Below are 12,043 nucleotides of genomic sequence, written 5' to 3'. Positions count from 1 at the left end.
GTAGTGTTGGCCTTAGTATGGATCCGGAGGAATCGGACCCAGGTTTCTACAGCGCTGATGCGATTGGAGATACCAGTAATCTAGAATGGCTGGACGAGTTACATGCTCTGGGTTCGAATCCCAGTGCACCTGGGGCGACTAAGTGTGTGCCATCTTTTCTTTTCTTTTCTTTTCTTTTTTCTTTTTTTGTTGAAGTTCAATAATTAACTGCCAGGTACAGATCATTTTTCACAGGCGTGGGCTTTTATTGGGACTATGTAAGATACATCTAGCTATAACATTGATTGGTTGAACTAATGTGAACGTTAGGGTGAAATACACGTCTCTCCTGGCGAGGGTAGGTTCTCTGCATTGATATTTCCAGATAGTATATCTGATTTTGAAAGATCCAAATCTCCCCATCGACCGCATCCACGACTTTGCGAACAACCGTACGGGAAAGCCCGAGGCTGTATTTACAGTGTATATTCCTCTCCTACCTATTTCACAATCATACTGATCCATGTTATAGGTACTTTGATTGGGCAGACAATGTCAAGAAAAATGTTTTCCCTGTGCATCGGGCCTGTTACGAGGAATTACTCCATAGATGCCTTAAACAGCACGAGGATGATAAGGCTGTAAACAGAGATATCCTCTGTAGTGTCTTTGAGGATCTGAATTGTGCACCTTGGGTTAGATTGGGTTTGGATTATGGTAGTCCGAGTCCAGAGCCAGGACAGGTCTGGAGGCCTAGAAGATATGAAGAGGTATGATATGATACGGGCTACAACCCTTGTTTATGATATTTATGCTTAGAATGGTGATTCCTAGGCTTTGGTGGTGGATCCAGTTCGAATCGAGCAGCTACGTACCCGTCTTGACTTGATTCAAGACCTCTTGGGTGATACACAGCCTGAAGCTCAAAGCAGTCCTAAAGAGGACATATTTAACAGGCTACCGTATGAATTACGAAACGAAATATTCAACCTCCTTCCTAGCGGCTCTATACTCGCTCTTAAAGCCGCGTCATGGTCGATGCATACCACTGCACTTCCAGACAATATTTGGAAAGAAAAACTAAGAAATGAGATGCCGTGGTTCTGGGAAGTCCGAGATATTATCCCGTTTAAATCTCAAAGGTTGGAGTCTGGATTATCTAAAATTCTTATGGATGTTGCAGAGAAGAGTCAGCATACGGATGTAGGATATGACCCTATTCCGGGCCTTGTCAACCGGAGGAGGATCTGGGGGGTTTGTGAGCAGATCAGAGGATTGTATTTGAAGAAAATGGAGGAGGTTGAGTTACTTACGGCTATGGGCTGATACTCTAGAATATAGAGTACTATGTTATTGGATGATAACTAACATAATGCAAAAGCTGGACCTTGAAATACACATGAAAGAGTGGTCTCTATTACAGATCTACTGTGCAGGAGCAGCCATCGATTAGAAAGAAGTATAGTACCCAAAAACGTATAAAGAATATTAATAACATCACACCAGTCAATATGGACCTTCTAATACACCAGCTGGGTGGTTGCTTCGTGGTCAAAACGCGGGGTTTGGCCCCCACCTCACCCGCTTCAACAAAGTTCAAACACGAGGAATCGTCCCATTCCCCACCCCGCCTCCTCACTCTTCTTGTTTGAGAAACTTACACGACTGGAATACCCATGGACTTGTCGGCCACCGCGATGATGGCCGGTGGTTTGGGGATGCTCTGTCGGAAGATATGTCGCCTGATGAACCAGGGAAGCCACACGGTTAATTCGTGGTGTATGAATTTCTTGGTTGGGACCGAGAAGACCTCTGTCGTATGTATTAGTAGATGGTTATATGGGCGGGGCAAAGCGGGGTTGATTCACTTACGATCCAATTCTTCCAGCGTGAGCTGCTTGGTTTCTCTGACGAAGCAGAAAATCATAAACCAAGCGATGATATTCAGTCCAGCGTAGAACCCGACTAACAGGATTAGCAAATCGCCTCGCGATAGAATCGAGTATCTACTTACATGCGCCAGTAGGAGTCATGACGGTTTGCATTCGAGGGAAAGTCAAACCGAGGATACCGGCTTAGACTTGTTAGAGAGATAGAACGCGGGACTGAGGTGATACTCACCGAATGTATTGTTGATGCAAACGGCCCAGGCCATTCCCTGCTCTCGCTGAATGGTGGGAAACACCTCGGAAGAGTACTGGAAAGCAACGGGTCCTTCGCCCAACGAGTAGCAGATGGTAAACAGGTAGACAAACCTCGTAGGTAATCAGTGTAAACTCATAGTGCAAACCCAAGGTACGTACAAGACAACTGGCCCAATTCGCGACCCACGGCTACCCTCATCTTTCAGAAGAGAGAGACCGCCGGCTAGCAGGAAGATACACATAAGGGGAAAGGTCTTCAAGATCAGTTATGTCCTTGTACAAGGCTGGGATTAACTCACAATCAAAGTCAGGGTTCGTCGACCTTTGGTGTCGATGAGGAACAAAGTAGGGATAGTTGCCACGACCTGAATAGCACCGTAGCCAAGAGACGCGTACAAGGACTCGGTCGCCGAGTATCCGACCTTTTCGAAGATAGATGAGCTATAGAAAGAAATGACTACAGACTATCAGCCTGAACCACCATCACGAGACGGGAAGAGTCTTACTGTTGATACCGCACATTTGCTGAGCAATCATGACAGTCGAAGCACCGTAGTTGGCTCGTCTGATCCGAGGAACGGCGAAGCAGTCCCACAGACGGGAGAAGTAGCCTGCACCACGAGCCATACTGAGTTCCTCCACGTAGATAATGTACGAGTAGTAGAAGTCTCTCGCGGCGATGATGGGATGCGCTCGCAAACGCACCATCGATTGGAATCCTTCCGCGTATCTACCGTGTTTCATGAGCCAGCGAGGGGACTCGGGGCAGAAGTAGATACCAACGCCGAGGATGAGCGACGGGATAAATGCCGAACCGAATTGCAGACGCCAAGCGATGTCACCGGTGTCTTTGACAATGACGTTGGCGGCGAAGCCCAAGAAGATACCTACGGCCACGATTAGCGCATGTCTCGACACGAGCGATGAGGCAGCTCACCCGCTACAACCCAAAGTTGCCAGAACATGACGAGGGCGCCTCGAGTTCGAGCCGGAGCCATTTCGGCGGAGTAGATGGGGACCGTGGCATTCTTTGCACCGATACCGATACCCATGACGAATCGCGCAGCGAACAGTCCCTGCCATGACTTCGCGAAACCGGACCCAATTGGGGTGGCAGTGAGACAGCAAGCAGTGACGAAAATCTCGCCTCTGCGGCCCAAGTAGTGGTTAAGCGGATCGACGATAAAAGCACCACTATGTCAAGGTTAATCGTAGATATAGAGGCGAAGGAATCAGCATACTCACATGAGACCGGCAGTTAGGAAAATAATAGAATTGATAATTCCCACAATCCATTCGTCTCTCCCCTGGCCGGTAAGACCAAATTCCTGAGGGAAGGACAAGTTGGCCCCGTTGGCTCCCGTCTGATCCCATCCTTGTGTGGCGGCTCCGACGGCACACAGAGCGATCGAGTACCAGAGCATGAAAGGGCCGTGCCATTTGTGATCCCTCTCGTATGCTAGCGCCGTGCGCTCCTCGTCACTGAGCTCGGTAACCGCCTCGAAACCTTGGGGGTCACGGGCGACCAGAGCGGCCCGACCAAAAAGTTCGGCGTCATCGGTCATATTGTTCGACTCGGCGAAAGCCCGGGCATCGAGGACGACTTGTTCCCTAGATTTGCGCTGAGTGAAACAATCCGCGTCAATCCTGGATATAACCACCGACCAAGGGTTCGGCGCAACTCACCGTCAGAGGGTTCTCAACGAGGTTGAGAGCGATAGACTGGCGACGCTCAGTCTCGTCGGCCAGCCCCGGCTTGGTAGCCTCATCCACGTTCTCATTGTGAGAGGCAATGTCCGAGAGTGCCTTTTCCCTCATAGTAGCTAGGAATATAGTAGTAGCCTAGGAGATATAGGACGCGACGTAGTTTTCTTATATGCGTCTATCCGTCGAGATATATCCTGAAGAAAACCCCATGGGGATGAGATTGGCTACTCCACCGCATAAAATGATGGAACGCCCCGTGGGGTAGGCACCAGCGCTTATACAGCCAAGAGCCCACCTTGGCTGTTTTGCTGGGCGCTGCACAGCCTCAGAGTTGTAAGCACTAGAGAGGGATCATAGCACCCGGCAAGCTCCGCTACGGGACTCCAACGGTACAAACAAAGAAAAATAAGAACCAGACATAAGAATGATGACTGTGCCCGTACCCAGTACTTTAGACATGATTGGTTCAGAAAGCAAGAATAAGATCGCCTTGCAAAACTGAGCCCATCTTCTTCACCAGCGGTCGCAGTTGATTTCCATAAGCCTCAGCCTAAGTAATAATCATCGAGACTTTTGTTGCGTTTTCCGCCAACAGCGTACTCCTATAGTTCGGGAATGGGTCCACCGGCCCGTAGGAATTGGATTTTCCCCAGACAAGAAAATGATGGCGGACCATAAGGAATCTCCACCTCCCGAAATCCATGGACGAGCCGTGGTTGGGTTGCGGGAAGACAGTTGATTGGGCATAATTGGAACTGAATGAAACAGAAAACAGAATAATGACTCCTCGGCTTACAATTTTCCCAAGAAATTAGTCCTGAGTCAACGCCATTCTCTGACCACAGGATATGGCCATCGGTGAGCTGACACTGGTAGGGCGTCTCATGTAACCCTAACACAGACGCCACCAAAGCCACCAACTGCGTTGGCTCCAGTAAGTATAATATGATTTGTCGCAGGACAAGCCCTACCGAAAGGCGATAGGCCAGGGTTGGCACTAGTGAAGGGCCTTTATGCTGACCCCTGTTGGTCAGCGGGAATTTTCGGTTTCGTTGCTGTCTGACCGGACTTCCTAGCCAGAACCTTTTGGTCTCGCTGCTGTTTTGATCTCTTAGCGTAGGATTAGAGCCCATCATCCTTTCTTCAATCCTTCGATGTCCATATAAGGACAGTGCACGTTGGCTAGCTTTCTTCTAAGCACGGAGCCAGACTTAGCCGGAAATGTACAAAACAGCTAATAGCTGGATTCATATCGAGGACAATCAAATTGCCGTAGGCAAAATTCAGTGGTAAATTGATGCCATTGTCGGTGTACTCGAATGCCACTTTAACTGACTGGTCGTAGAACTCTCAAAGAAATTCGTCTAGTGGGTCTTAATAAATGGCTCCCCTGGCTGAAGAAACCTAAAGATTATACGGAGTTAAATTCTTTGTTTACATTTCTTAGTTCAAACTCTCAATATGATCAATTGGCTGCCCGGAGCCAAGGGACGAGCACCCTGCCAGCTATTCGACCGGTTCAAGGTCTAGACGTTCTTCAGAGTTCATGTGGCTGTTGATTATTCTCACCGACGTTAAATCCAGTCTTGGTTCTCATGCTAATCGGAATTAAAGTTCCTCTTAAGTCTTACCATGAGTAGCCAGATTTTTCTAGAAGCATCTAATTGTAACCTTTTAGGAGAGGTATAAATTCCGATGTCGGTGGTGAGAAATTGGCTGGTAAGCCAAGATATGTTTTTTTGTCACTCACTGTGTGGTATGCTCTTCCTAAGAGGTAGTAACTAGTAAGCTAGGTGAATAGGGGCCATAGTAAAGGGTCTCAACTTTGCTGACATTAAGTCTTGATCCTAACGCCACCTAGTCCCCCGCCTCCGCCCTGGAGCCCACGATTCCTATAACAATACTGAGGACATGCTTAAACACCCTAAAACTTTCTTTACTAACCCGAACAAGGCCCCCAACGAGTGCAGACAGTACAGCAACTTAAAAATGGCCCCTGGAGACATGTCCTACATGTTTATCTCGAACTTCCCCTACCTCGCGGTGGAGGCTGGTGTAGATAAAGACTATTGGAAGGAGGATCTCTACCAGCAACTTCTAACAAAGCTGCAGGAGCTCACCATGTCCCGCTTTAACGATAACCTTGTCAACTTTGACCAGTACGTCGACGAGTGTGCCCGTTTACAGACTAAATTAATAAGATTATAAAGCGTTGCAGTCGGGCAAGTGCCACCACCTTGTCTGCTCGCCGACAAACCTCTACCACTACCGGAACCACGAGCTGTGTCTCCCTTGTAGTCAAGACTAAGAGCTCACCCTCACCAACCTGTGGAGTAAGCATGGACCCTGAAAACCACAGCCACCTTATATCTAAGGGCAAGTGTTTTTGCTGCTAAAAAACAGGATACATTGCTCGCGACTGCCCTGACAAGAAAATTGCTTAGATTAAGACACTGGAAAAAAGCATAGAGAAGTCGCTAAAAAACTCTGCTTAGGGGAAGTCTCCTCCTTAGGCGAAATTAATGTTAAAAAATACAAAGCCATATTTATGAGAACTTGCCGTCACTTGTTCGCAGTTGAATACCGTCTACGAACTTCCTTGCCACTAGAAGGATGATTAGCAATGTAAACTAGAAATATAGCCTGACCTCTTTATCCATGTACGTGCGATGGCCCTGATCTATGTGTCAAGTATGTATCAACCAGTTCCCTCCTTCATGTCCCCGAACCTACCACACTAAGCTGGTTAGAATATCATACGTCGTTCACCATATCCAATGTTGACCTGCTGCCCGTCATCGGTTCTGACGCTAGGGGTATATCTTTTAGTGTTAGGTTACGGGTCAGGTAGGTTGTAGGTATGGTCTTGTCAATAAAACCAATCTGTGGCAATTAATTGACCTGGAGGAAAGGAATAGAAGATAAGAACAAATCACACATAACCCACATAAAATAGCATTTATCAAAGCACAGAGCCAGTGAACTTAAAAGAATCCAGTATAGTGCTCTTTTGTTTTGGATAAAATATATCCTTATCCATATCCTCCACCTCAGCTCGCTTCGCCCATATAAATGCTTGGTGTTCAGCAGGATTAAGCACCACCTTTGTCCAAAGCCTTTGGAGGTTTTTGCTTTTATAAATATCTATAATAAATAAAATCTTTCGCACCTGCTTCTTTTTTTTAACCCACTGCTCCTTAATAGCATCGATAAAGTTGGAAACATATAATTGTGTTTCCTGGCAGCGCTCCTATACAGCAGTATATATAATTAAGTTGTTTATATACTTTAGCCTGTTATCGAGCTTAATACCGCCTCCCGGAAATTCCCAGATATTGGGGTGACTATTCGTCTCGTTAGCAGCGAGTGGCCACCTCTCTAATACTAACAGACAGCGAAAAATATCATCCAACGTTAAAATATTCCTTGAGTCACCACCTATCAGACTAATTATTTTTCTCTCTCTCTCTAACTTCCAACTGTCTTAAAGTTGAATGATCAAGCAAATTGCCTTTTCCCTTAAAGTAGTAAATAGTAAAGCACTGCTTCTGCACTATTTGCGCTAAACTCCCCAAAACAAGTCCGAAAGTGGTAGCTACCCCGGGAATAGAATTTATTTCTTATTTTCTTACTCTGTATGAGAAGCCTCTGGGCTGCTGAAAAAAAAAAAAAAAAAAAAAAAAAGGTGGAAGTAGGTTAAGTAGCAGGGAGTGGATAGCGAACACCCTTCCAGGTGGTAGGTCGTCTGGGCCAAGTATTACACGAAAAGCTCGTGATCCAGGACTACAGGCTGTCATCGACAAGCGTAGAGATCCCAGAAACCCTTCTTAGCATAGCCATTAGGTATTTTCTTATTGGGACTTATAAATACATTTTTTTATTAATCTGGTGCATGTTTCAAAACGCTCGTTTGCCTCAGAATATAGTTTTTTTTTCTTTTTTTTTTCTTTTCTTTTTTAATGAGAATCATTCAGCCTCAACTAACATAAATTCATTAGAACTGCTATAATTCTCGTGGTTTCTGGGAATTTTCATCAAAATTAATCTGCACACGAAGAGAACTTTCAGCAACCTCTTCCTTTGGGCTCTCTTTGTTATGGAGGTCCTTGTTGACGTCTTTATTAACATTGATGGTGCTAGGAACCGGGGCATAGGGATGCGAAATGGTCTCTCGCATAGGATAGGCTGTGCTAGTTCTAATAGCCCCGTTACCAGTTACACTATAGGCTGAAGAAAGAGCGAATTACCCGAGTCAAAGTATTTCCGTTCCTTTCACTTGTTAGTAAAACTCTTGGGCGGTTAAATTATATCTAATACGCCTTAGACTGCTGTCTAAGCATACCTCCACCATGAGGCAACCTTCCGTATGTACGAAATAGATGTCTCATCCTCTATAAGTGGCTAAAACGCAGACGTAGTTAGTACGCAAAGTTACAGTTGAGCTGCTGGGGAGTAAAGTTACTTTAGGATGGGATACCTTATTCTGTTCTGAGCCCATACTGAGATGTGTAATGTAGGAGAATAGTTAAACCAAACAAATCAACACGAATATAACCAAAGAAGTTAGTAGATTTGCTACTATTAAAGCATGTTTATGGCATATGGGGACAGACGGTTCGCGACCGACGGTTCGCCTATATAGCAAATACTTGGGGATTAGGTTTATCTCTTGTACCTGACTATGCACGAAAGAGTCATGGCCAAAAGCCAAGTAATATAACTTGGTGTAAGTGTGCTTTATTGTTAACAAGGCCACGTCCGTTCTACCTGCTCAAAGTGCTGATTTGACCCACAATTGTGTCCCTCGCCCTGCCTGAATAAAAAAAATCTTGCCCGTGACTTATAAGGGTAGATATGTCGACACATTTTCAGACCCTTCGTGCAGCTCGTCATATAAGCCCAGTTTCTCTGACACAGTTGACGCATTGTATCCTTGTTCGAGTCGATCCAGGATAATTGTATTGCATTTACAACTGGCTAGCCTGCTGTGGGTTACTAGTGTGACGTAGTAGTGACGTATGAGGTACTGGTGTACGCTAAAAGTTCGATCCCGCCACGACGGTTAACCGTGTTTTCATGCTTCCCCCCATTCTAATCTGCGAAATTTTGGTAATATACAATGGTCCTAGCTCCTAACTCTCTAACCAGTGCGGACACTATTGTGCTGCAAAATTTACTTGACGCAACCAAGAAGGATGATGGCACTAAGACCCCTATTGTTGATGATCATGACAACAAGGCAGCTGTACAAACCCTTGTCTACGCAAACAACCCTTCGCAGCCTCAGTTTCAACCAACTGTTTTCACTACGTGGGATCTGAAAGACCTGCGGTTTCTTGGATTTATAAATAGAGCTTTTTTAGGACCCTATATTTCCTGGGCTCAAGAGGTGGTCCGACAACCAACCGATGTGGTTTTCCTTACCCACACTATTTTGTATCTCTCAACGCTAGTTCCGAGCGCTTTCTACCTCTTCTACCGGTTTTCTTGGACCCACGCTTTGTTACACTGGCTACTACAAGCATATTCTTGTGGACCTTTTACACTCATGCTTCACAACCATATCCATAACGATGGATTGCTGCGCCACAAGTATTCTTGGTTTGATCGATTAATCCCATATGTCTTGGAGCCCCTTATGGGTCATACCTGGGACTCCTATTATTATCACCATGTCAAACATCATCACGTGGAAAATAATGGTCCGGACGATTTATCTTCTACTATCCGATACCAACGAGACAGCCTGTTAGATTTCCTAAAATACCTTAGCCGGTTCCTCTTCCTTATCTGGATCGAGCTACCTTACTATTTCCTTACTAAGAAAAATTACAAGTTAGCTATCAAGTCGTTCACGTCTGAGATTTTCTCGATAATAATGGTGTTCTGTTTGGCGCGCTACAATTTCCGTGCAGCGTTAATAGCTATACTCTTGCCTCTCACCCAGACTAGGATTGGGATGATGGTTGGGAATTGGGGTCAGCATGCTTTTGTAGATAATATCCAACCAACTTCTAATTACCGTTCCAGCATCACATTGATCGATGTTCAAGTACGTTTTTACCCCATTGTCTGTTAACAGTCTAGGAAAGAGGTTAATAAAATGTGCAGAGCAACCGATACTGCTTTAACGATGGATATCACACGTCTCACCATCTAAATCCTAAACGACATTGGAGAGATCATCCTATAGTGTTTCTAAAGACACTGAACCGATACCAATCGGAAAGTGCTCTTGTGTTTCAACGCGTTAACTATTTGCTTATTACTTTCCACTTACTGCGCAAAAATTACGATCATCTTTCAAGTTGCCTTGTACCAATAGGAGATCAGATAGGACTGAGTCGATCGGAACTAGCATCTATGCTAAGAAAGAGAACTCAAAGGTTTACTGAGGAAGAGATTCAACTGAGATTTTAGGAGAGCTTTAGGATATGTGAGATTTAATTTTGTCCTTAGGATATTAAGGAATATCTCGAAATAAGGGCATATGACAAAGCCCTCTCTGGTAATAATTAAATACTTTCTAGTTAGTAGTTAACTAGTTAACTATTTTTCTTTTAATAACAGTTCCTGATTAGGGACTTATGTTTCTGTTCCGCACATGTATATACAGATAAAACCGTTTTCTCTTCTAAGTGATATTAGAACAGCTTCTGATTTATAGGTGCATTCTGAAATATATGACGGTGTATCTAGGTTCTTTAATATGGGCCGGGATATTAAAAAGCAGGGTGTACAAGTTTTTTATAATGCATATTTAGCTATCTGAGAGCTAGTTGTCGGTTCTAACGACGAGACGTGGAGGTAGAAATCAAGCTCTATCGATTTGTTACAAATCCGGCAGCTTTGGCTGTATCAATAAAATTATGGACAAACGTAAGAAAAAAAATTGGATGTCTTAAATATCGCCCTGGCGTATTTCTAAACTTACCCTATAAAGTATCATCCATACCTAGGTTAGGTATCACATGCGAGACTGGGTATATATCCCAAATACAGAGGTACTGCTACTTCGACAACAGAATAGAACCTACTACAATATCACTGCATTTGGCTTGTAGATATCGCAAAGGCCTTAACACTAACTGTGTAGCTCGATGGATTCGACATATCTTCTGCGCACTTCCCCTCGAAACACGAGATCGAAATGACCCTTCTGTCTACTACTACCTGTCCGTACCTAAGGAGGACGTGGGTGAATCAACGGGATGGACGGGTGATGTAAATGCTGATAATCAGCTGCACTTAACTGCGCTTGGCCAGCTGTTGACCTTCACTCTCCGAGCGTTACGGGCGCCTTCGCAAAATACATGGTGGAGGAACTGGGCGGCAAGCCGTCTAAAGCGCTGGGAAATGATATATGATGATCTCCTGGATGAAATCGCGGAGCAAGAGATAGGTACCTTCTCTATTTAAATTGCCAACGAAGAGTCGCGATGAATACTCTCGCTCGTCTCCGTGAAAACCAGGTCGAAGTCTGCCCTTGCCAGTGCCATTACTTGTAATCCATCATGTGGTAGTTATCCTGATCGTGGCCATGATTCGTGTGATGGATTCCCAATACGCCAAGTCGAATGCCTCGAGAGTCTAGGCCTACTGCTTTGTCAGCTTAAGCTTCCTTAACTATCGGGTGTACCTGCAGCGTCCCAAGGATCGCAGTTTAAAGGCAAGTCTCGGCAATATTGTACACAGCAATGTCTACGAGGCTCGGCCACGAGAGGGAATCTGGACGAAAAATGCCCCAACGTGTTGGACCATGGGGTCGGTCGACATCAAATTAACTCGGAGACTCCGTCGACTGGGATGAGCAAATCTCCCGCAACGACCTCGGGCCCGATGTGGAACTCGGGTGTGAGTCGCTCCATATTCATGGGAAGCGCGGAGCCCTCTTTAAAGTGACACTGTTGTCACATGGATATACTTTTGTTGGAAAAGGGACGCCAATTGAGTTTGTTGCATGTGTAAATCATAAGAACTCTATGTACTCACGTCTTTTATATCCAAGGAGTACACGTGCCTGTTTAACTTGGCAGTCTTTGTTTTCGGCGGCTGTTATCATACAACGGTATCGCGGAGATTGTTCATATGATGTTCCTGAGTTATGCTGGAAGGACACTTGCAAAGCGACACCAGATCAAACGAGATCAGTTAATTCCGCAAGCCGAGGACTCCTTACAGGCGATTCACAGGCTAGGTGTGCTTCATAATGA

At 45.2% G+C, this 12,043-nt stretch overlaps 3 protein-coding genes across 3 annotated transcripts; 2 read left to right on the top strand and 1 right to left on the bottom strand.

The window, feature by feature from the left end:
* Positions 1-17: 17 nt before the first annotated feature.
* Positions 18-1,305, top strand: ATNIH1004_005544 (uncharacterized protein; the record flags this gene model as incomplete). The annotated part of the gene is made up of 6 exons (XM_033570198.1): positions 18-142; positions 221-257; positions 310-337; positions 387-462; positions 512-749; positions 814-1,305. 6 exons carry the CDS (start codon positions 18-20, stop codon positions 1,303-1,305), a joined length of 996 nt encoding a protein of 331 aa, XP_033426230.1.
* A 331-nt stretch (positions 1,306-1,636) lies between these two features.
* ATNIH1004_005543 (uncharacterized protein) lies at positions 1,637-3,941 on the bottom strand (the record flags this gene model as incomplete). Its single annotated transcript, XM_033570197.1, has 10 exons — positions 1,637-1,791; positions 1,852-1,944; positions 1,994-2,053; positions 2,101-2,234; positions 2,283-2,377; positions 2,423-2,580; positions 2,639-3,010; positions 3,061-3,317; positions 3,369-3,745; positions 3,810-3,941. The coding sequence occupies 10 exons, from the start codon at positions 3,939-3,941 to the stop codon at positions 1,637-1,639; spliced, it is 1,833 nt and encodes a 610-aa protein (XP_033426229.1).
* A 1,350-nt stretch (positions 3,942-5,291) lies between these two features.
* On the top strand, positions 5,292-6,038 carry ATNIH1004_005542 (uncharacterized protein; the record flags this gene model as incomplete). The annotated part of the gene is made up of 3 exons (XM_033570196.1): positions 5,292-5,347; positions 5,509-5,549; positions 5,692-6,038. 3 exons carry the CDS (start codon positions 5,292-5,294, stop codon positions 6,036-6,038), a joined length of 444 nt encoding a protein of 147 aa, XP_033426228.1.
* Positions 6,039-12,043: the final 6,005 nt, after the last annotated feature.

The sequence above is a fragment of the Aspergillus tanneri genome (assembly GCF_003426965.1).
Source record: "Aspergillus tanneri strain NIH1004 chromosome Unknown AapTan_4_pilon_pilon_pilon, whole genome shotgun sequence".
In the NCBI taxonomy this organism is placed as follows: domain Eukaryota; kingdom Fungi; phylum Ascomycota; class Eurotiomycetes; order Eurotiales; family Aspergillaceae; genus Aspergillus; species Aspergillus tanneri.
Note: the sequence above shows the minus strand (reverse complement) of the source record. Positions and strands in the feature narration are given on the sequence as shown.